Raw genomic sequence first — 25,397 nt, 5'->3', positions numbered from 1 at the left:
ATCCATGTTTAGCTTATGATGTTCTCACAGAGTTTACCTTGGCAAATAGTGTAACACCCCAGATTTTTTTTTGCAAAGACTCGAACATTTTTCCACGTGTGTGTAGACTTGAACTGTATGACTTGTAATTTTATATATGAGTTAGGATTAATTCTTAAGTATTTGAAGTGTGTTAGATGTGTTTAGGGGTCATAAGGGATCTCTAACACCAAATCGAGTCCAAAGAATCTCAATCGATTAGGTTTTTGGATGAGTTAGTATAAGGGTAAACTTCAAACGACCATGTCTCCTAATATAGGATGAATTGGGTGGCTCATGACCTATCAAATTAAAGGTCTTTGAGTCTTCTTTCCAACGCCGCCAAGATTGTAAATTTTGGAGTTTGGAGTCTAAAGTTATGACTATCCTAAGATGGACTAGTACTGTCAGAATTTCAGGCCTGGGTTGTGACTGCAGGAAGCCTGGGCTTGGCGCCGTAGTGGCGCAACGCGCCACTATCGCGCTAGGAACAAGCCTCAGTAGTTTGGTCCCTGGCGCGGCGCGCCACTATTAGGCCTGTAGGGGTTTTAAGCCTATTTTCCAAAACCTAGAAAACTTAAGCTTGGCGCTGTAAGGGCGCGATGCGCCACTATAGCGCCATAAACAGCCTCAGTAATTTGGTCCTTGATGCGACGCGCCACTATCAGATGTGTAGGTTTTAAGCCTATTTTGGCTTGGCGCTGCAGTGGCGCGATGCGCCACTATAGCGCCAGCAGGAAATTTTGCCCAGTTTTCCAGATTTTGAGGAAGGGCAAACTGGACTTTTTTCCTAATTATATATACTCTAGCCTTGGACGATTTGGACCATATTTTCAGTCTTGTGCCTCTCTCTAAAAACCCTAATCTTCATTCTCTTCTCTCCCAAACATCTCCAACAAGATTTATCCTCAAAAGCTCAAGGATTCAAGATCTTCAAGTCAAGTCTTGGTTTCTGGTGAGATGATCTTTAAGCAAGGTATGTAAGGCTATCCTAAAATATGGATTGAGTTCTTCCATATGCCCATATATGTGTTGGATAGGAGTTGTGAAAGATTTGAACCTTCTAGGAAGGTTTTCCTAAAATATTTCTAAACCCTAGAATATTTTTATGTACTAGTAATTGATTGATGATTTCATGACTTGAAGTATTAAATAGTCATCTTTCATATTATTGATTACAAATGGATCTTTGTATATAGATTACTATGTATTTTTGAGTTGAGTTTTGTTGAGAGTATGGATTCATGTATTCATTCACATGAACTCAAGACGAGATTTCTTTTGTCATAATTGTCTTGAGGTTGAGATGGATGGTTTTGTGTGTATATGTATTGATTGAAATGAAAAGAATAAATTGGATAGTTAAGAATGTCCTTTTGTTTCTATAAATTGAACATAGGATTAAAATAAGGATTGTGGAGTAGATGTTTGACGATGATGTGGTGATGATGATTGATAATGATGTGATGATAATACTTGATAGTGATGTGGATGATGATGTTGATGATAGTGTGAATGATGATGTGAATGGTGGTTATTTAACCTATGTAAAATGATTGATGGAGGGGTATGTTGATGATGATGTTTGAGGTGAAATGGATTGAAATCTAATGTGATTATGTGATATGTGATTTGTATAATTTGATTTGATTTGAGTATTATGAATATTTTAAAAATAAATTATGGTTTGAGAAGGAGTTTTAAGTAAATGATTTGTGAGCATTTCTGCATAAACTATTTATATACTATTTTGGATTTAAAGAATGATTATTTTCATCTTCGATTTAAAAGGGGTTTAAACATGAATTGAGTTTGAGAAGCCTATTAATTATTTTGAACATTAGTACTTTGAGTATAAACGAGTTGAGCATTTGTACATAACAATGTCTATTTTGAGTTTGAGTTGAGGAGTTGAAGTTATGTTTTAAGGACATCTAATATTTTCTGCATTCATTGAGTTGAGATGGTATCAAATCTTTAAAATAAGATTTTGATGATTGAGATGAGTTGATTGGGAATGAAGGTCCAATGAGATCAAATTGATTGAGTTTTGAAAAGAGTTCAATGAGACTAAATGAGTTGATTTGAAATTAAGTCCTAAGAGACTAAATGAGTATTTTGAATATTTTACCCACTTGATAGATATGTGCATATTGAGTCTTGGGAGGAGTATCGAGAATCAAATTGGGTAAGAGTATAGTCCATACTCGAATCCCATAAACTACGCCATCAATATAGGAAGGGATTGAACCGTTAAAGTTGAATGCTTCTCATGGGATCGAACCGTTAAAGTCGAATGTTTCCTATTTTATTATCCTGAAATGATAGGACTTGACTGATTGATGAAATCCATGATTGGTTGATCCGTTCATACCTTGGCAAGGTATGGACGGGCGTGGCAACGACGTGGCTCATTGTGCATCACCTACTTATAGGTGGTGGGATTGTTGTCGGTTAGAGAAACTCTCAAATTGAGTGGATTGTGCTTGATATGATTGGTTTGATTGGGATTGTTGATTATTGAGTTGGATTGTATAATATTGCTAAGTTCTAATGTGCATATTTATTGAGTTGAGTCCTTTGACCCGATTGTTGAGTTGATTATTGAGTTGATTGTATATGATTGGATTGGGTTAAATGAATTGTGATTGGATTGTACATGATTTGGTTAGATATGTGATCAGATTGGATTAGATGATATGTGATTGACTTAGAGTTAACGGTATGTGATTGGATTAGATCGGATGATATATGATTGGATTGGATTGAATGCTTTAGTTGAATTATATCGTACATGATTAGACTGAATTGAATGGTTTATGATTAGTCTCTGACTAACTGTGTTCTTACTTTAGACTTATGACACTTTGATTGAGTCTCTCTTATCTTTCTGAGTTGAGATATTCGAACCAACGTTACTCTTCCTTGAGGTATGTTTCATTCTGCCATATTACATACTCGTACATTTCATGTACTGACGTCCATTTGGACCTGCATCATTTCATGATATAGAGACAAGTTTAAGAGATTATCAATAGGAGCACCATTGAGGATCTATACACACTCAGCATATTGGTTAGTCCTCCTCTACATTCGGAGGACACCGCTTATGTTATTCTTGCGTCGAGTTAGCCTTTTTCATTTTGATTGGAGGTAGCCATGAACATGTCATTGGCACCAATTAGATAGTAGTGATAGAGGCTTTATAGACTAGATAGTGATGGGTCGATTGAGTATTTTCTTTCTTTCAATTATTTTTGTTAAACTATTTTTAACGACATAGATTGGAGTTCGATTTGTTGGCCCATGACCTTTATTCTTTGAGTTAGATTAATGATTTGAGTTTCCCACTAAATTAATTCTTTATTTTAAACTTCCGTTGGTTGATTGATACTAAATAGATGTGTGATTGGACCAAGTGGTTCGCTTGGGGACCAGCAATGGTCTTCGAGTGTCGGTCACGTTTAGGGTACCCTCTCGGGGCGTGACAAATAGCCTCTTTTTTCTCGACGTAGGAGTTATAGAGAATTCCATGTTATAACTTGCATGGTCTTAGATGTCGGTTAAATGTCCTATCCCACACTAATTATATGAAATGAAGTAAGTTTTGTTATGATGTTTATGATGTATTGACCACAAGTTTTTAATATGATTTCAAATGCTTTTAAAGCCTTATTCATGTTTTTCATTACATTGGTCATGCATCCTATGTTCCTATTGATTATGTCCCTATTCTCATTGTTCATGCATATTTCACATACTTAGTACCTTCTATGTACTAACATATATTTGACTACATTATATCACAATGTAGGGATAGACGATCATACGATGCATCCTATTTGTGGCTAGAGCTTGCTATTGTTTCCAAGTTGTTTGGTGAGTCACCATTCATTGAGGATGAGATTTTCTTTCATATTATTACTTTTGAATCCTTTTATATTAGGGTGAACTAGGAGTTTGTCCTAAGCCCCCGTCTAGTATGTAGAGACATGTTTAGACATAGAGTGGATGTAGTCCGTTTGGACATGTGACTTGAGTTTTTTTTGTTCATATCAAGACTTCTACGATTGAGACTATTCTTCCGCTCGATTCATTATGCTTTATTGACATTTTGAATGCAATGTACATTAAGATGGCTTGGTCGGAATTCTTCGAATTTTCGATCGCCGTGTCACTCTTAGCGTCTAGCTTGGAGTGTGAAAATTTATTTATGATATTCCTATTGAGAGTTTACCTAGCACTGAGTTGGACTAGTGGTGATTACCCGAGTCCCAGAACTACCTACCACCGTAGGACTTTGCCTTAACTGGCCCTAACTAGTTGATCCACAATAGCTCATATTTATAGTCCTTACCTTGGCAAGTAAGACCTCTTTTTGGTGTGGGAGATATGACACTGGACTCCATGTTATAGCTTATATGGTTTATGTAGATTATTATATCTCCCACTTATGTTATGTTAAGCTTTTGAATTTCTTACAAATATTGCGTTGACCATGTTTTTATCTTTCTAACGATATTTTAAATGATTATGTCACGCCCCAAGAGGGTACCCTAGGCGTGACCGACACTCAGAAACCATCTCTGGCCTCTGAGAGAACCACTTGATCTCGTCACTTATTCGTTTATTAGCGGAAGACTTAATAAGAATACTTATGTTGGCTCTCCGTTAACAATATCAAATGAAAGAAGAAAATTATTTTAGAAGAAATAGTTTCAAAGGAGAACTACTCCAATTACATCATTAAACTTTGTCTATGAAGCCTCTAATACTCTTATGGTGCCAATGACATGTCCATGGCTACCTTAAAAGAAACATAATACTCAACAATAATTAAAGGATAAAGAGTTCCTCCGAATACAAGAAGGACTCACCAAATAGCTGAAAAATAATGATCTTCAACGATGCGCCTGTTGAGGATCTCTAACACCTGTATCTGCAGCATAAAACGATGCAGGTCGAATGACGTCAGTACATGGAATGTACGAGTATGTAAAATGGCAGGAAGGTATGGACAGATATCAAGAAACTTCTCTCAAGAAAACTCAGCTCAGAACTCAATATCATCTCAACATCAATATGTAATGCAAGTTTAAAAATAATAAAAATAATAATAAAAATAATAAAAAAATAAAAATAAAAATAATAATAATAATAATAATAATAATAATACTAATTTCTTGTCTTAAATCAGAAGTAGTGACCTCTTTTGAAAAGAAATTTCGTTGATTTAAAATCTGTTTTAAATCAGCCATAGAATAATATGCAGGTTGTTTGATAATATCAACAAGTTTTTCATCTATTTTGCTACTACTAGCACCTTCATCAAATATAGTATCAAAAATTTTATTCCTTAAATCTTTATCTTTAACAGTTTTCAAAATATCAAAAATCTTATCATCATCTATAACAGTTAAATTAAAATCCTGAAAATTGGATAACAAATTATACAAACTATCATCTTTTTCACAACCCATACCCTTTTGACATGGTTCACATTCATCCTCAGAGAAAGATCTATCAGAGTCTGAATATAAATCTTCATTTTGTAAAACTTTTACTTGGTCTTCAGTAGAAGAAGAAGCAGAATCTGAACTGGTTTTATTAGCACTAGAAGGAGAATCCTCATTATCAGAGTATAAAAGAATTTTGCACAAAGAATCTTTTAATTTATCATCCAAATCTAATGCTTTAATTTTTTCTTGAGTTTTACATTCATTAGCATAATGACCATATCTACCACACTTATGGCATTTAACATTTTTCTTATAATTTTTTTTCCCATTTTACGCTTATACATTTTTCTATATTTTTTAGAAAGCTCTTTAAAATCATATTTAGATAATTCACGACGCTTAACTTTGTGAGATTTTTTGTAAAATTTTTCTTTAGAAGGGTAAACTTTTCCCTTTTTAGCAGTAATAGACATATCAAAAGCAAATTGATCACAAAATTCACCCAATTGTTGTTTTTCATTTAATCTATTTTTCTTTATATGATAATTCATCTTAATTTCATTACAAACATTCAGACCTTCTTGAGTACAAACACTGATGATCTTACCATAAGTAAGTTTTTCATAAGGAATCTTAGTTTCAGTTCCACGAAGAGTTTTCCTAACAAGTTCAGCAAAAATAGAAGGCAATCCATCAATAAATTTAGACTTCCAATGTTCATGACTACAATCATGCAATTCCATTACTCTACTAAGGAATACATCTTTATACCATCTAAAATCGGACAATTGTCTACAGCGCAAATTTTGTAAAGTAGTTCTAATCGTTTCTGCTTCATCAGTCCATCTACCACAAAAATGTTCAACCATAGTAGTGACTAAAGTATAAACAGTATTGGCCCTTTCTTGGCCTTCAGAAGTAGAAACATCAATAGTTTGATAGGCTAATTGACCTTCTACAGTTGAAATAGTAGTGGTGTTCATAATAGTAGTACGATGTTCTTCTTTCTAAAAATTAACCCACCATCCTTTTAATTGACCAGTAAATCCAGCAACAATCATATAAGCAATTTCTTTATCAGAATTTTTATTAACTTTGGAAATTGTGCTATACATTAACATTCTGTGAACAATAGTAAAAATCTGTTTATCATTAAAACCATCAATATTCCATTCATAAATTTCACGGTAATTATAACTATTGTTGAAAATATGTTCACGTTCTTCATTTAAAACATCAACAGGGGTGGGCCTGTTGTAATAATACATGCGTTGAATAGGTTTATTAGCCCATTTAGTATTAATCCTATTCACAGAAGAATCATGTTTGGCACGTTGATTAATAATTTTTTTTTCTTTTGCAGTTAACACAGGTTGCGGTTTTAAATCCAAGTTCTTGATATGAGAAGATAAATCTATATCTTTTAATTTATCTCTTAAAAGTTGTTCAATATCCTCTGAAGATTCAGTTTTAAAATCTGAAACTTAAGGAGGTGGTTGTAAAGTATTTCTAACAATCTTTTGCTCCCCTTTTTCTTTCTTGTTTGTAAATAAATCAATTTTTTCTTGTAAAATTTTTATTTGTTTTAAAGAATTATCAAGATGCTTATGTAAAGACATAACATGTTCACCTAAGACACTTAAGTAATAATTAGCATAATTTTGCTGTTTTAATAAAAGATTCACATGTTCACAATTTACTAAAGCATTTTTGTCATGAAACAATTTAGCAAAAGCAGTAAAATTGATTGTTTTTCCTTCTTTATAGATTTCAAAAGATTGCATGGGAGGTAAAGAAGAAATAACAATATCACCAGTAGATAATCTATATTCATGTTCAATGACAGATAAATATTATCCCACATATTTAATCATGAACCAAGGAACAAATGATAATAAAATATTTTCTTTAGCTAAATCAGCATAAAAATCTTCTTGAAAATATTTCTTTTCTTCTGAGGAAAATGATCAAAAAAATCATTGTCGAAAAGGTTCCCAATTTTTACAAAAAAATTCTTCAGATATTTGTTTTCTTGCCGGTAAACCCGGACTAAAATCAATGGGTGTACTATCCATCTAAACCATTTGGAAAATTCATTTCGGAATCTGTTGGTTCGCTTAAATCTCCTCCTCTAGCAATATTTTTATTATCAATTATAATATGATCAAATCTCTGGGGAATAGTTTCTCTAATCTGAGAAGTAGAAGCCCTAGATGGTATATCTACTAAATAATTAGCCGGAGAAATGTACGAAGACATAGATCTAGTTAATTTAGAAGAAGAATTAGTAATTCTAGGAATATTATCATTATTAAAACGAAGTCTAACAGTTCCATCAGAAGTTTGGGAAATTTCAGCAAGTTCTTCACAAGTAATATTTTGAGGGACATCAGCCTCCTCAATAATCCATTCTTCAGGAAAATTAATTTCTTCCAATTTAATTAATCTACGTGTAATAATTTTAGATTTAGAAAAATTATTTTCAAATAATACAGTCTCATTATTGTGGTCAGCAATACGACACCTAGGTGATAAAGTATACAAAGGTCGATACACAATTCTAGTACAAATACAAATTACTTCAGTTTCAGGTAAATAATTATAACCATTAATTTTTACATTCAAAATCAAAGACTGTAAAACATTCACATCAGATAATGCAACATTTAAATTTGGATAGGCGTTAAAATAAACAGCACCATAAGCCAAACTAGATTGGATTGTACCAATTAAAGAATTATTCCAATTTAAATTTCTACCATCTCTTAAAGCAGCAATAAAAGATTCAGGCAAACCTTTTAAAGTTAAAGGCTTAAAAGCAACTTGTACTAATCCAATATGCAAATAATTAAAATCTTTATGTTTATAGTAATCAATATCATCTTGAGTAAAAAGATGGAAAATATCACTCTCCTTCTCAATGGTAAAACTTAATTCGGTAGTTTTAACAGTTGTCTTACCAGCAAATCTTTCAAATGTGCCTAATTTATAAATAGTTTGCACATCTACTTTAGGAATAGTCCAAGTATTTAATAAATCTTGATTAACAGGTAAATCTATTTGTTCTTTTAACATATTTTTAATAATTTTTGGTTTTTTAAACCAATCCATTAACACAATTTAAACAAAAAGTGTTAAATAATAACTTAATAATAAATTATTAGAATACTTCCATGGCTCTGATACCAAGTGTTGAGCAGGACCTTATGGGTTATTGGAAAAAGTGTTAAATAATAACTTAATAATAAATTATTAGAATACTTCCATGGCTTTGATACCAAGTGTTGAACAGGACCTTAGGGGTTATTGGAAATTTTACTTAGTCTGGTAATTTTACAAAGTCAAATATATTTTATGTAAACCACGAATCAATAGTTTAGAACCCAACCGGGAACATCCTTAGGCGATATCATCAGCCATACAGGACTTACCAACGGAATTACAAGGTTTTAACCCAATTAATTCATCACTAACCATGTCGGGAACACCCCTTTTAGGGCTTACCAACGCCATGGTTTAAGCTTAGTTTACTATAAAATTGTTTTAACTTTAACCTGACCAAAACCTTAACCCATTAAAGAAAACCTCTTATTTTAGAGTCGTTGCCATTTGGTATTCTAACAACCTATATTAGTTATTATTTAACACTTAAAGACTTAGCCCATCATGGGTCTAAGTTATACAAAAATTAAATATAAGAAAGTAAAAGAAGGGTACCTGTAACACCACCAGTCTCCTGGGATTGTAGCCAAACTTCACTCTTTATTTATTTATATCACAATAGTACAAACTTCAAACTATTACAAACTTATATTAGGAGAAGTTAGTGAGAGAGTAGAGAGAAGGGGGAGCAAAAACTTAGCCCCAAATGAATGCCGAATGCATTCATTTATAATCTAAAAAGTGCACAGTAAAATGTGCAAAAGTCAAAAAGTACACAGTTCTCAATAGTAAAAATCTACAGTAATTATCCATTTTTCAACATTTTAACAGTGAAATCATTGTTGTTACAGTAAAATCTATTGTTCATTCATCAAATCTGTCGGCCTGTCGCTGTCTTGTGCAGTCCATTTAAATTTTGTTATTATTATTATTATTAATAATAATAATAATAATAATAATAATAATAATAATAATAATAATAATAATAAGCAATGCTTACTCAGTTGAGAGTTTCTCTAACCGACAACCATCACTTATGAGCTAGCGAAGATACAACGAATCGATGTCGTTGCCACATCCATCCAATACCTTGCCAGGGTAAAGGACATCACCATCTTGGATCCACTCATCAAAGTCCTCTTTTTGGGACTTAAGAGGCATAGCCTCCATCCTACGCTGGCTACGTAGTTTTGGGGTTTGAGTCAATTAAACTCTTATCCAACTCGGTGTTCAATACTACTTCCAAAATATGTGCTCATATTAATCTAATCATCTAGTCTCATTGGACTTTAATTTAAATTATCAAACTCATCTTATTACCTCTTCATTAATCATTATACTTCAAAAACATCATTTACATCTCATAAAATATCTTTCTCAAAACATCATTTACTCAAATTCATTTAAACTCAGCTCTTTTGCTCTTTCAAAACTCAATAAAATACATATATAATATTAATTCATATCACTCTTTTTATCAATGAAAATATTAAAAAGCCAACATCTTTACTCAAAACATGTGTAAAAATATTCATGAACATCAAATCAATTAGGATTAATGGAAAAGTAGCCATGAACAATAATTCCAATAATATGAGAGATAACAATAATAATAATATTAATGCATAAATATATCTAACTCAATAGAAGAAGAATTAATTCGTTTAAAATTCAAAATTTAGATACAAATCAACTATAACTCAATTATAATGAATTTAAATATTGGGCACATGAACGAACTCAATCCGATGCTATGAAAGCCTTACATACCTTAAATTCGAAGCTTTACTCCGAATTGGAACACTCTTGGACCCCTAGTCTTTTCTTCTCGCCGGAGCGTTTTGTGTACTACCCGGAGTATAAAAATCACCGAAGTAGTATTTTTATACTACTAAAACTAAAACTATATTTGAGAATGAGTAAAGAAGTATATAGAGAGAAGAGTTGCTTAAGAAAGCTTGATGAATAAAATGAGAAAATAAGGTGGGTATTTATAGGTGTGGAGGAGGGACTTAACAATAAATAAAATTAATTACAAAGGATGATCTTGAAAATTAAATGGAGGATTTTGATGTCATGGATGATGTCAAATAGTTCTAGATCTTTCTATGGTAGGTGAGATGAGATCTCATTTAACGGAATATCCATTTTTGAAGCTGCATTTGAATAAGATAAATTCCTTATTAGGATTTGGTGTCTTCATAAGAATTGTAGATCTAGAAGTCTAGTTTCAGTTAGTTCAAGAATCATCCAATTTGGAGCATCCTACCGTGAGATATGATTTTTCTTCTACAAATACTCTATTCCGTCACAGCACCATGTCCTGAAAGAATTAATTTATTTGACCTACCTACCCTCCGAATCTGGAGATATGGTCTTCATGAAAGTTGTAGGTAATGTTGTTGTGGTTACTCAAAAATTTGAATAACCTAATTTGGACTATTCTATAAAAAGTTATGCCCAAATTACTTTAGGCATGAGAGAACATGATTAAAATACTTTAGGCATGAGAGAACATGATCAAAATACTTTAGAACATGATCAAAATCTTTTCATGCCTTCATATAAGGACTTTTGATAAATCAACATTTTAATGCATTTGAAAGCCAATATAAGTTAATATAAGATAGGTAATTAAACTTCAAATATTTAATAATTTATGTATTTGAAATCATGATATGAAAAACCCATAAAGTTTCATGCTTGAATTAAATAGAAAATTTTGATAATTCATTTGGACTTCATGAAAGAAAGGATCCATGAATCAATAACATTTAGGGGGTGTTATAGATTATGTCATATTTTAGCTTGGTCATTGCATTATCATGTTTTATATCATGCATTGCACATTCTCCATATAGTACATTCCATAGTACTAACCGCATACTTAATTATTTTATAATACAGATTACGACGCTCTCCATCCGACTCGCGGTTAGTATTGGATCCTATCTACATAACACTGCTTTGGTGAGTCCTCATGCTTCAAGGGCACATTCATGTTATGAGTTCTTTTATGTCTTTCAGTTTCAGATTGCTTTTGGTGAGTTAGGGCTTGTCTCATGCCCTATCTATGTTTGTAGTGACTATGTCAGACTTAGTATGTTCTTCCGCATTGTCAGATATTATACTCAGATTTCTCCCTTATGTTGAGATTGTTATTTTGGTGATTTACCTCCCGCATTTCATTTCTTTCAATTTATCTTGTTATTTAAGTCATGCTCATGCTAAGAGGCTTGTTTAGAATCTTTCGGGATTTTATTCGCCGTGTCACTAGAGAGCTTGAATTGTGACAAGAACTAACCCTATTTTTTATACGAAAAAAATTAGAGAAGAAATTAGAAGCTCTAAACACAAATAGAGACAAGAAATTTGAAAAAAGTAAATAATCAAAGCTTACCTCTTCAATCCTTTTCAATTAAGCGACAATGATTTTGAGGTTACTCAAGTCTTCAATGGAGGTATACCATGAAGAATAATAAACGACTACATTGAAGTATTTAATGAAAATAATAATAATAAAAAATTGTGGACTCTTATGTGGCGAATAGAAATAGATTTGTATAATTTTAAGTCTACCCTCACGCGCCTTATATACGTGTGTTCACTTGGTGGTCCAACTAACCTATTAATATCCACAATAATATATTAAAGTAAGTCTGAGGAGGTCATAGGGCTCCGCAAAGTTGGTATGTATAACAACAATTTCGCCCATAGTTAAAGTGTGTTTTGAACCATTTCCCCTGAAAATAAACAGATCCAGGGACAAAACCGTTGATTTAAAAACCAAGGTGCACATAAATAACTAGAGTAGAATATAAGGATCAAAAAAGAAAATAAAAAAAGAGATTCTATTTTCTTCTTTTTCTTCTTCATTTTCCACGTATTCTTTACTCCTTGTTATACGCTCTCATTTCCTTCTTCCTCCTCCTCTATCTGTACCTCTGAACATTTCTCCGACCAGTCCCTTCTTTTTCGATAAATAGACAGATACTCCTCTTTTTCGTAAACAACGAAGACTCAATACTAAGTCTTTCAATTTCTTCGACCGCCATTGATCTCTCGATCCTTACTAGACGCCACACTGACTGGATTGGTATGTCAGCTTTCTCCGTCTTCTTTATAATGATTTATGCTACTTTGCGATCACCGATCACCTCACTTCAAATCCTAGTAGGGGAGTTTTTTTTGTTTCGTTTCAATCGATGCAGTTTTACTTTGATCTGATGATATCTTTGTGTTTGTAATTGTTGCTTCTTCTTTATTAAATTCTTGGTTTCTTCTTGATTATAAGTGTATTTACTAATCCCTCACCCCAAATGATTTGGGGGTATTTTACTGGACAAGACATTTTAAAAAAAATAATCGAAATTGTAGAGCATTTGAGTCACTGGACAAGGCATTTAAAAAAGAATCTTAGTACCAAAATAGTATTACTTGTTTTAGTAGTATATAGTGGACCTTTCCTAAGTGAAAATTTGTGAATGTAAAGATTCTGTAGTTTCTATTAAATCAACAAACATGCCAATCTTTTTTGGATGGATTAAGAAGGGAGGAGTGCTAATAAATTGGTCTTGAATTGAAATGCAGAATTTTGTTTGGGTGGGGTGGGGGCTCACTCATTGGTCGAGGCAATATTGGATTACTGTGTTGTTGATGATGTGTTACAACTTTTCTTGATCTATCCATGCAAAACATGGTACCATTGCTTTCTGTTTATGTGTATTTGTTAGGTTGAAAGTAGATTGGGGTTCACAATGGCATGGCTGTTTTATATAAATGTGGAAAAATATTTTGGAGAATCAGTTCTACATGTTTCTTGTAAATGCAATTTGATTTATTGCTTGGTAGTTTTTATTGCATTTAGCTAAGAATTTGGTGGCAACAAGCTTTGGTTTCGAAAGAAATTATTACTTGAAAAAAAAGGTGACCAGCTTTGGTATATACAGATAATAGTCACGGACCAGGTGGCAATTCGTTAGTAACCTTTGAATTGGGAATGATTTCTTTTGTTGGTGGGTCCAAAGTAAAGATATCTTCTTGTTGTATAATAAGGGCAGATAAGCAACTACTTTGCGAGGCCAACACTATAGAAAGTTTTTGGTCTTGTCCGCTGCTTTGCCAACCAATGTTTCGCTTTTTTGTTGTATGATAATGGAATGAAGATTTTGTTCTTTAACATTCTAGTGGAGATCTAGTTGAATCTAGTCTTGGAGCTTGTGTTCAAATTTCTTCCAACTTATGAGTTATCATTAAGATCTGGTATCATAAAATGCTCGTGATTCCAAATGGGATTTGCATTGGCATTATCTTTTGGAATATAGTAAACACGTGGATACCATTATTCAACTGTTGTATCTTTTGGGGAAATCTGAACTTGAGGAAAAAAATATAAAATAAGTTGTTCTAGGAACTAGATAATTAGAGCTGGCGCATCAGGTATTTTAGTGGGAATGTGACCTACAATAGTGTTTGCTAATGGATTCGTTATCTAACTTTTGATCCGTTTTTGGGAGCATATGGGAACTTGAATTGAAATGGGAAGGATAGGTCAAATTCTTTAATACACCTCTGAGTCGTCAATGGGATTTAGTTGAGATTAGACTCAAATGCTTCAATACCTACTGGACTTGTTAGATGGATTTAATTTGGGATATTAAATGATGTCATTAGGAAAACTCCTTTTCCAAGAAACACTACTTTTTGTAACAGTTGCTAATTTTACAGAGTTTGCCTCTTTCTTTCCTCTTCTTATTCCATTAACCTTTGGTACATACACAAGTCTAAGTTCTTAGAATATCAAGTTGATTGGAGGATTGGTGTAAACTTTACTATCAAAGTAACAAACATATTAACATCCAGTCGTTCAAGGCATGTTTAGTAGTTACTAGTAGATAATCTAGTTGCTTTTTCCCAGGTCTCAAGTATAGACTGTTGCTTCAGACAAACTATATGTATACTACGTAGGATTGAGTCTCTGTGTAGCTTTTCTTGCTTTGATTATTGACAAACTCTTTGCTTTTGAGAGGTCTTTTCCTCGTGAATGAAGAAGAAAGACAAGTAATTGATTCAATTTGACCAAATTACTTCTAGATTAAAATGCGAAATGAACAAGCCAGCTTTAAGTATTTGAACACCAGGAAAGCAAGCCAACTACCAGGGCCTGTTTGTTATTTGCACTGCCATGTGTTCTTTGGGTTTATTTAGTGTAGCCTATTAAGGCAATATCCAAAGAACCTCCAAGAACGTATGCGCCTTTGGGTCAGAGGTGGCTTGGGGAAATTTAGCTTTGCACTTTCTCGAAATGAAGACACATTGCTTAAGTGACCTTTACCTCCAGAGTAACAAATTGGCAGAGGGAGCAGGGTAGAGGATTTGCTCCCATAGTTTAACCCCTGGAGCACCTACTTAAACCATATTTATGCAACAGAGATCTTCAAGTTTCACCTAGAAAATCCACATATGAATAGTGGTATAAATCTAAGATGGGATTCAACAAATATTTTTATTCCCTTACTCCACTAGTAGCATGTCTCTAAATTTAGAGTGTAATAAGCAGTTTGATCTCCGGACGATTGGATATTGCAGATATGCCCAGTCGTTTGACTCATTCTATTTGTTCTTCTGGAAATTCTGTTGTTTGGTCTAATTATCGACATCTATTGATACCTGTGCTATACAACAACAACAACAACAACATACCCAGTGAAATCCCACCAGGTGGGGTCTGAAGAGGGTAGAGTGTACACAGACCTTACCACTACTTGTGCTATGTATTTACAATTCTGCCTGACAGTATGTCAAGTTATGGGTTGTATAAATCCTTTCTATTTTGAAGGCAATAATTTTTTTTTGTGAATGATCTTTCTAGTTTTTGTCCTCCCTTTTTATTTTGCTTCGAATTTTTTGTGCTCATCGCTGCCAGGACACACATTTCCAATATGAGCACAAGATAAGCATGCATGCAGACATGTATCTAACTCATGCTGCTGAATATGATGTTCTTTCTATTTGTATATGCCAAGTTTTTCCTTATCAAAAGAATTTGTATATGTCAAAATTATTTTCTGAAGTCCCTTTTATTAGCTATTAGTTGTGTGTAGGTGCCAGTGGCAAAGCTCAATACAGGTGGTACTCCAGATGCAATGAAAGCAGATGAAGTGAACAATTCACTTGATACTTTCATTAGGCAAGCTATGGGGAAGGAACCCCTACCAAGAACAGGGGAAGGAGGTCCTGTTCATTGGATGCAGTGGCTTCATTCTATGGATCAGCCAGGTAACAAATTTAGAACTTGGTGTTCATAGAATACAACATGCCTTTTTTTAATTGTTTAACCATCCAGTATCCAAAGCCCATTGGCCCAAGTAATCCGGATTCTCTCTGCGTATGTAAGTGTTTCCTACCAGGAGTTTCTCCATTTCTAAGAATTGAATCCGAGATCTCTGGAAAAAAGTAGAGGGATCCACCCATCCCATCGTTCGGATCAAGGAACTTTTCGATATTTCAATAGCTTGTGGACCTCAAGTTGGGATAGAATGTGAGTTTAAGTCATTCAAAATGCTTTAAGCCACAGTGCTTGATGCATTAGCTGAGGAGGCCAATAAGTAGCCTACAAAGGTCTATCTGAAGATTCTCCAGTTTGTAATAGGTCGCATACAGGACTGTGGCTTAAGCCATGAATATTGATTGGCTTCTGTTACTTCTACTCTGTTTTGCAGATATTACTGGATGGTCTATATCAAATCCTTCAAACCTTCAAATGCAGAAGTGTGAGAAATGTTCCAGGGAATTTTGTTCACCTATTAATCACAGAAGACATATACGTCTGCACCGCAGATCCTTAAATTCTGATAAGGTATATCTTGGAGACCTTTTTCTTTTATGTTACTGTGCTTTAATGCCCGAATAGATTTGGAGGTTTACCATTTGTGTACGTGTAGTTGTAAAGGCTGCTTAAATCCTAAGCTAGGTGCAGGACATGGTGCTTATTAAGGGTGCTTTAGTGAAGGGCACTATAAGGTGATAGCATGGCCATGGTTCTCTCTTGATGAGAGTGACACTAACCAATAAGTATAGTTAGAAAGAAAAAAATGACATATTAAATGTAAAGGAGACATTGTGAACAAATATGATATTAGATATTTAGTACTCCCTCCGTTTAAAAAAGAATGACCTCATTTCCTGTTTAGTCTATTTAAAAAAGAATGACCCCTTTTCTTTTTTGGCAAAACTTTAATTTCAACTTTTCACGTGACATGTTTAAGGCTTCAAGATTAAGGGTATTTTGGTACATTTGACATAACTTTAATTTAAGACCACAAGATGAAAAAGTCCTCTTTATTTTCTTAAACTTCGTGCCAAGTTAAACTAGGCCATTCTTTTTGAAACGGAGGGAGTAATTATTATTTGAAGTTGTCACGATCCAACCCACCGAGTAGTGCGGGCGCCTACTCTAAAGCCTAAGTAGGAGAACCCTTAACCCCTAAGATGAAATAAATGTTCCGGAAGTTACAGAAAACTTAAATGGTAAGCTAGAAAATTTTATTAAGTCTGTAGTAATTTAGGAACTCTAGTGTATTACACAACATTGTCTAAAAACCTCGAGGATACTAGCCTAAACAGGTACAAGAGCTCTACAGAACAGGGCATAATATAAAATAAAAGACACAACTCCAACCACAAAGGAGGAAGAGTAGAAGCTGCCGGAGGATCGTCTTCGCCTTCACGTAAGAAACTTCACTGACCCTGCAATCAAACTATGCCAAGTGACATAGCAAGAGTAGTATCAGTACAAACAACACGTACTGGTAGGCATCATTGGTCAATCTGACACCCCTGCATAATATATATATATAGGAAATAACTGGAGATCATGAAACAATAAAAAGGGTTGTAATCCCACCCACCAATAACTTACAAGTACCCTCGCGCTCACCTTTATAGTATCTCACCACCTACTAGCTGTGGATTCGCTGCTAACTCTGATTACTGAGGTCGGGACCGGTGGGTTGTGGGCCTACCAAGGTCCCTAAAGAGCACACTAATATCAAACCAGTCAGACTACTTCACCCCTTTCACTGCGCAACACCACAATCCACTAGCCTTAGCCTGTTTCCCTTACCAGACAGAACTTAGTCATCCTACAATCACACCTCTTAGCTACATCTGTACCTCACTTACCAAATACAACGACCACTACCACCTGATTGAATTTTGACGTAATCCACTTCCCGCTAACAAGCAATCCTCTACTCTTAAGCCCGACGGTCTAGGACATCACATATATCACATTATGGCCTCACAAGACCCCACATCCTTACCCAAGAACAAGTCCGTACTGACTCTAGTCCTCAACTAGTAACAACCACAGAATGACAGATATAGTCGGGTCCTCTCATAGGACTATTCACACACACTCGGTCCTCTCATGGGACCCAAACTCACACCATATATGTGTCGAAATGTGACACCCGATTCCAACAACCACAATAATCGACGATTACAGTTATAATAAGCAAACATGATTAATACATATACAATTACGCAAGCTATTGCACAAAATTAAGATGGGTTGTTAATCCCTAGGGTTTATCTCAATCCTTCTCATTTACTTACCGATATATAGGTACAATTAAGGTAGTTACGATCACACATGACTCAATATGGGAATATAACTACCAATTACCTCAAATTCATTATACAATTGCTTTATCCAAGTCACATCAAGTTGACCACTAAAAATACCCATATTTCTGTCCATGGCCCGTATCGAAGAGCCTAATTATGAAACCTCTCACTAAATCCCTTTATACTACACAATAGGTATAGATTTAACTACTCAGAGAAGGAAAACCTAGCCTACCTGGGCGCCAAGCAGCTGTGGAGAGGCAACGTAGCTCCAAATCCTTGGTTCCAGATGTCTGACGGGCAAGATAGGCCTGAAATCTGCCGGTTGGAATTCCTTCGGGGATGAGATTACTTCCTCCCTCCTTTCCAAGTCTTGAGCAGCCTTTTTGAGGGTTGCAATAACCCTCGCCCATAACTTACACTTTTGGAGAAGTGGGAAAATAAGAAAATCACGATTTAAGTTCTGTACCACGACCTCCCACTCTAGCCATAGGAATCCCACTGGAGCGGTGCCGCTGTGGCGGGACTATCCCACTCTAGCGGGATCGTGGGGCCCAGGAGACAATTTCTTCATGATTTTTCCCGCTTTTAGTTAACAACGGATTCGGGTCGTTACAGAAGTTTAACCAGTTTTAGCCAGACACTTCAAAAAAAAACTTTCTATACTAAGCAGAAATTTAAAATGACTTGCAAACTCAATTAATATATTTTTTGATTCAAAAAAATATATTTTCTTATTAATATAAGTCACTTGCAATTCTTTCAATCTTTTGATCATATAATTGTATTTGTGTTTATAGCTATTGTTTCTTGCAGTACATATATAATTTACATTCTTTCTTCGTTTTCACTTTTCTTCATTACGGGCACGCTTAAATTGCCCTAGCAGAAATTTGTGTTTTAACTCCTTTTGCCTTTGAGAACACTGGGTAAGTCAATTGCCATTTGCAGTATGATTTCCATTGCGGTGAACCTTTTTGTTTTCTGATTAGGTAATTAATGCCGATGTCATATTTACTAGTCAATATTGGGTGTGCATGGGCTGAATATTATGTTTTATTTACGTTTTGTAGGAGTCTCGCAAATACAGGGATTTGTTGGGAGCCTTTTGGGACAAGGTACTTCTCCCTCACTCTCTAATTCTTCATTTTGTGTACCCAATCCTTAATATTTATTATGTTGTTATATGGCTGCTACATACAGCTCTCAGTGAATGAGGTTAAGGAAGTTGCATCATTGCAAGATATTTCACTAAAGGTAATTGCTTTCCATGTCCTGCGGCCTTATGTGTTTTTTTTCTTGACTTGGTACTTAAAGTGGGTTCTTTTTGAAATGGAACTTAAAGTGAGTTCTTCTGGTTGCAATCGTAAGACAGAAATGTGATGATTATCTGGAATTAACTGAAGGTAGAAGAAATGCCCCTAGAAGAGTAAAGTCAGACTTCTCTATAACAGCCACCCTTTATAACAATATTTCACTATAAGAACCAAGTTTTCTTTGGAACTAATTTTTTAAATTATATTTTACCCCCTCTATAACAATATTTTACTTGTAACAGCAACACCCATCACTATAACAATACATTCTCTGTAAAATTATCCCTCTATAACAGTCTTACTCAAATATTAATGATTTTAATTTGCTATTCCCACTTTTATTGCAAGACGTTTGTTTTGACTATTTTATCTTCCTTTCCATACTTGATTTTATTATGCTTTGCTTGAGCCAATGGTTTATTCAAAACAGTCTCTCTACCTTCACAAGGTAGCTGTAAGGTTGCATACACACTATCCTCTCCAGACCTCATTTGTAGGGTTACACTGGAAATGTTATTGTTATTGTTGACTAATAATAGTCTAGTATTTTGACCGAATATTTTAAAATTTGATACATTACACCACTTTTGACAAAGAATATTACATCAATACAAACTTCGGTAATAAAACAAAAATCCATTGAAAGATGAACACGTATTTGTATTCCATTGGACAAAAGTTAAAAAAAAAAAGTTCCGTTGAAAGATGAACACATATTTGTATTCCATTAGACAAAAGTTTTCCATCTTGTAAGTGTCAAAATTTATTCATGGTGTATTAGTTTTGTTTAATTTTTAATTACTAAAGTATGAATATCTTCTGAAATTTTAAATTTGAATAATTTGTTATTTTTTATTGCATTTAAAAATGAAAATTTGAAAATTTTGGATAATTTTGTCTACAACAGCCAATATGATTTAAATGTCAAATGTTGTTATAGGTGTATAACAGCCTACTGCTATAAATGCCATAAAATATCGGAACGGACAGGCTGTTAAAGAGAAGTTTGACTATAGTAGAATATCACCTTGGCTATTCACAGTGTGCAGCAAGATATGCCCCTCCTTATCTGTTCTGGTAGATAACATGAAGTTGAGAAAAAAAGATAGATAACCTGCATGTGTTCTTCCTCCCTTTCTCTACGAGAAATTACAGCTTGTTTCACCAGGGTTTGCATAAATTGGACTGTAGTCTCTGTTTCCTTTTTCAGAGATAATTTGCTTTATTCATCGAGTACTTCCACATTCATACTCATTATACGCCTTTGGTAACGATGACTTAGCTTTCTTTTGATCTGAAAAACCTATACAGAGTTTATACAAATGGTAATTATGCTAGAAATCTTTTTGAAACTGTTTTTGACTAGCAGAATTCTTTTGGGCTACTGATAAAAATTTGGCTGAAGTGACTGTTGGTCTGTCAAGATGAGAAAAAGCATTACGGTACATTTCTCCCATCCCACACCTTACAGAGTGTTAGATTGTGATTGACATATTTCTTTTAGGAAACTGCTGGATCTTCACTTGTTCATGCCTTGGCAACAGCTTTGGGAAAACCAGCCCTATGGTCTCTTCCTCGTGTTTATATAAAGGCTGGTTCAAAGTTGTTGGTTAGTTCTCTATTTCCATTTTCTGCCAAGTATTCATGAACCAAGGACAAAAGCAAAATGAGGTGAGAGCTAATGATGCTAAATAGGATCAATTTGCAGGAAGTCATCCAAGCTAAACCTTCCAGGCTTCCAGTGACCTCAGAGGAATTATTTAGCATCCTTGATGATGCTAGTGAGAGAACATTCTTATGCGTTGGCACAGCTGAGTCAGTGGAAAAATATGTTTTTGATGGGGAAGCTGACAAAATTTGTTTCGACTCAAAGAATCTGGTTGCTTGCACTAGCTTCCTTTTTGAACAGAAGCTGGTAGTTCTATCTCCTTTGAATCTTTTTAGTTTTCCAAAGAACTTTCCGGCTTCATGTGTTGAAACTATATATTTTCACATCTGTATTTGCATGATACTGTTAGATTCAGTTCTGGTTATTATTCTTGGAAGTCTGGAGATGAAGATACTCTTTTGTTATGCTTTGCCTGATTCTGTCCATCGAACCAACATCCACAGTAACTGGTGTTCATTTATGCTCAGGTTAAAGCATGGGTTGCTGACAAAAATGCTGAAGCATTGAGATGTCAAAAGTTGCTTTTTGAGGAGGAAGAAGCTGCTCAAAAAAAGTGAGACACTTCTTACCATATCAAGTATCAACTCGTCTTGATATTCTCTCCTTTTCATGTATTTTGCTGAGGTTATGCTCTATCGTTGTTGCTCCTATGTTCTGAATGACTAGTTAGGACTTGATAAAGTTGTGTTTCTTATTAAAGCAAAATCTGTTGATGCTTATGGCTTGATTTATTTTTGGAGTAAAAATATTTATGTGCTCTGAAGATGTGCTCCTGCAGTTTATACCCTTAATTCTTTGAAGCAGATTTCTCTACAAGTAGAAAACAATTTTGTCTTTTCATTTGTTTGTCAATTTTTAAATTACGAATGAGGAAAATACAGTGCTATGGAGCTTGGGGATTTTGATAATGGCATCTTAATTGACAGGTCAAGTAACTTAATTCATTTCAGCTAGAAGTGACTTATTTTATTATTTGTTAGGTAAGTAGATAAAGACAGGACAGTGATAGTCCTTGGAAGCATTTACCCCTAAGGGGATGGGGCTAGTTTGACATTTGGAGAAAAGCCAAAAGGAAATTGTACATTCGTTACAGTTTCCAATCTGCTTCAAATTAAAAGATTAGTTAATCAAAGTTGTAAATCTTACTGCCTCAGTCATTGGCGGAGCCAAAAATTTCATCAAGGGGATTCAAGTTTTAGAAAAATAGGTTATATCAAGCTTTCCAGATTTCCTTTCAAGTCAAGGGGATTCAACTCGTATATTTATCATGCATTTTATTATTTTTGGCTTGTTATATACGTGTATAATAAGTAAAAAATTTGAGCAAGGGGTATCATATGAACTCCCTTGCTTGAATGGGGCTCTGGCCTCAGCCTGCCAGTTTCTTAAAACTCTTGGCACTTCTTATCTGAGTGAATCTTGGTTTTTCAGCTTCTATGTGGTATAGCTGTTATAGGAATTCCTTCAATTATTTCTCTTGTGATATGCTAGGCAAGCTGAGCTATTAGAGAGGAAAAAAGCGAAAAAGCTTCGACAGAAGGAGCAGAAAGCAAGGGAGCAATCAAATGAGGTAAAAGGAAATCTGGAGGTACTAGCTGATTGTTTTGAAGTTCCGTTGGCAGAAGTACATAGCGTTCCAGGACCGTCTGACTCCAATTCTGATATTCCTGATGTATCTCTGGACGTCTCCACCTGTCTTAAACTGGTTCAATTCTCCAGCAATGAAGATATGAGCATTGAATCCCAATGTGATTTCTCTCACCCACACCTGGATTTGGTCAAAGTTCAGAATGTTGAACCCCAACCAGTGTCTGCCAATGTTCGACCGCTTTCTGCCAATGCTGAATGGAAAGCTGATCTATTAGAGAGGAAAAAAGTGAAAAAGCTTCGACAGAAGGAACAGAAAGCAAGGGAGCAATCAAATGAGGAAAAAGGAAATCTGGAGGTACCGGCTGATTGTTTTGAGGTTCCATTGGCAGAAGTACATAGCGTTCCAGGACCATCTGACTCCAATTCTGATATTCCTGATGTATCTCTGAACGTCTCCACCTGTCTTAAACTGGTTCAATTCTCCAGCAATAAAGATATGAGCATTGAATCCCAATGTGATTTCTCTCACCAACACCTGGATTCGGTCGAAGTTCAGAATGTTGAACCCCAACCGGTGTCTGCCAATAGTCGACGGCTTTCTGCCAATGCTGAGTGGCAAGCTCCAACATCGCAAAGGTTTAAGCGAAATAGTAGCAATCAAAATCCTCAAGCAAAAGTTGAACCTTTACAGAAGCACAAGGACAGTGGTTCCCCTGTTAATAGCAGTAAGATATGGACAAGAAAAGTTAGAGTGGAAAGTGATGATGCTTCAATACTGGAGGTGCAGAAAGAGACAATAGATCAGAAACAGAGGAACTCTGAAGTGATGATTGGTTCTATATCTATTCCACTGAAAGATTGCAGTACTGACCAACAGGGAAACTGCCCTGTCGAAGCAAGAGATGTTTTTGGAAGCACAGAGCCTGCCATGCCTAAAGAGTGCAATATTGTCGAGAAGCCAGCTAAGCATAATGCTTTTCAGATTGGGTCAGACAGAGCAGCTGCCAAGCTTTGGAGGCCTATGAGGCATGAAGTTGGAAGACAAGATCCTGAAGAGGGTGTAATGTCTTTGAAGTTTGATGATCGGGCGTCATTAAATGAAAATCCTTTGCAGTCATATCTCATGGACAACTCTGGCAGTCCTAAGAATTGTCAGGTTCCTGATGGAAATGCACATCAAGATTGGGGATTTTTAATTAGCGCCGCAAAAGATTTTCTTGCTCAGAGTATGTTTTACTAGCTCTCTCATTTCTTTATATTACATGCATGCACAAACACAGCCATTCAACTTCAAGTATTGTCTGCTGCTTTTTACATTCTGATTGATCTGAAAATCAATTTAGGATGGAAGGAGGCCATTGCTGGAGATCATGTCACCTTAGTGCTTTCTCCAGACACTGAGTTCTCAGGGCGCCTAGAAGTGCCAAGTAGCAGTTCAGAAATTGCCCCAGCGTCAGATTCTGGGGAACATTGCACTGTTTCCAGAGCTGACGACGATCTGCTGCCAAAAGATGGAGTTTTTAATTCATCTTCAAGTAGAAAAAATAAGGTCAAGTTTAGGCCAAAGACTGAAAAGGGTATTAAGACAAAGTACATTCCCAAGCCAAAAAACCATCATTTAGGAAGTAAAAAGTAACTAAGTCACACCCAACTGTGCAGTTCCTAGCCAGTGCAGCAGAGGTTCCTTTTTACCAGTGGCCTTCTGTCAGAGAGTTGAACAAAGAGTTCTAGAGAAGTAGCTTGTTGTCTCATCCCCTCTAAATTTGAGTCAATACAGCATCTTGTCGCTCGGGCTTTTGTTCCATACAATTTTGTTGTAGTAAGGTAGGGTTTTTCTTTTCGGTCTCATTTGTCAATTCTTTCTACTCACCAGACCAGAAAATGTATGGATCGATTCAAATCAATTGATGAAAATGATCCCAAAGATTATACAGAGCAACAACTTTTGTGTATCTTTTTCTTATTGTACCTATTTTGAGTGGGGCAACCCTCACCCCTCCCTTCTCTCCATTGATGTCCCTACAAATAAGCTGAACTTAAGTTACCTGTCCTCTAAATGCTGTTTTTTGTTTGTAAGGCTTTGACCTGAACTCGAGTAGTCGTTCGAGCAACATTACCTGTTGGTGTTGGTGTTGGCGTTGGTTTAAGAAAACTGAAGGAGACAAACCAGAATTCGTTAATCCTTCCTTTATACAGCTTGCTAGTCTTACTCTTATCGTTAGGAAATCAAGCTTTCCATGTCTCCAAAATCTAATGGGGCTATAGAGGGGAATGATAGATATCATAGGAATTAGAAGCTCAAATGTAGAAATCAAGCAATGGCTAGTTCAAGGAAATTGTAACTTGGCAAAGCTAAACCTAGTCGATGATGGTAAAATGAATGAGAAACACGAGGGTGATGTCTTGCTTGGACATGTTAAATACTCCCTCTCTCCCCATGTCCCACCTCATCCCCCACCCTCCTCTGCTCCATAATAAATCGATATAAATAGAGACAACGAATCATGTTTTAAATTGTTAATATATAATTATCAAGTGCTCTTCTTATTAATA

At 35.0% G+C, this 25,397-nt stretch overlaps 1 protein-coding gene across 5 annotated transcripts; it reads left to right on the top strand.

Moving 5' to 3' along the window:
* The first annotated feature begins 12,465 nt into the window (after positions 1-12,465).
* On the top strand, positions 12,466-24,854 carry LOC129899114 (uncharacterized). 5 transcript variants are annotated; one of them, XM_055973931.1, is made up of 10 exons: positions 12,466-12,735; positions 15,743-15,917; positions 16,361-16,497; positions 19,343-19,387; positions 19,473-19,526; positions 21,090-21,194; positions 21,294-21,500; positions 21,722-21,807; positions 22,746-24,070; positions 24,188-24,854. In XM_055973931.1, the coding sequence occupies exons 2-10, from the start codon at positions 15,785-15,787 to the stop codon at positions 24,478-24,480; spliced, it is 2,385 nt and encodes a 794-aa protein (XP_055829906.1). In that variant the 5' UTR covers positions 12,466-12,735; positions 15,743-15,784; the 3' UTR covers positions 24,481-24,854. The 5 variants fall into 5 exon arrangements, with proteins under 5 accessions (XP_055829906.1, XP_055829908.1, XP_055829907.1 ...); XM_055973933.1 differs by having other exon boundaries at positions 15,733-15,917; XM_055973932.1 differs by having other exon boundaries at positions 15,726-15,917.
* Positions 24,855-25,397: the final 543 nt, after the last annotated feature.

The sequence above is a fragment of the Solanum dulcamara genome, chromosome 8 (assembly GCF_947179165.1).
Source record: "Solanum dulcamara chromosome 8, daSolDulc1.2, whole genome shotgun sequence".
Lineage (NCBI taxonomy): Eukaryota > Viridiplantae > Streptophyta > Magnoliopsida > Solanales > Solanaceae > Solanum > Solanum dulcamara.
This window is presented reverse-complemented; position numbering and strand designations above follow the sequence as displayed.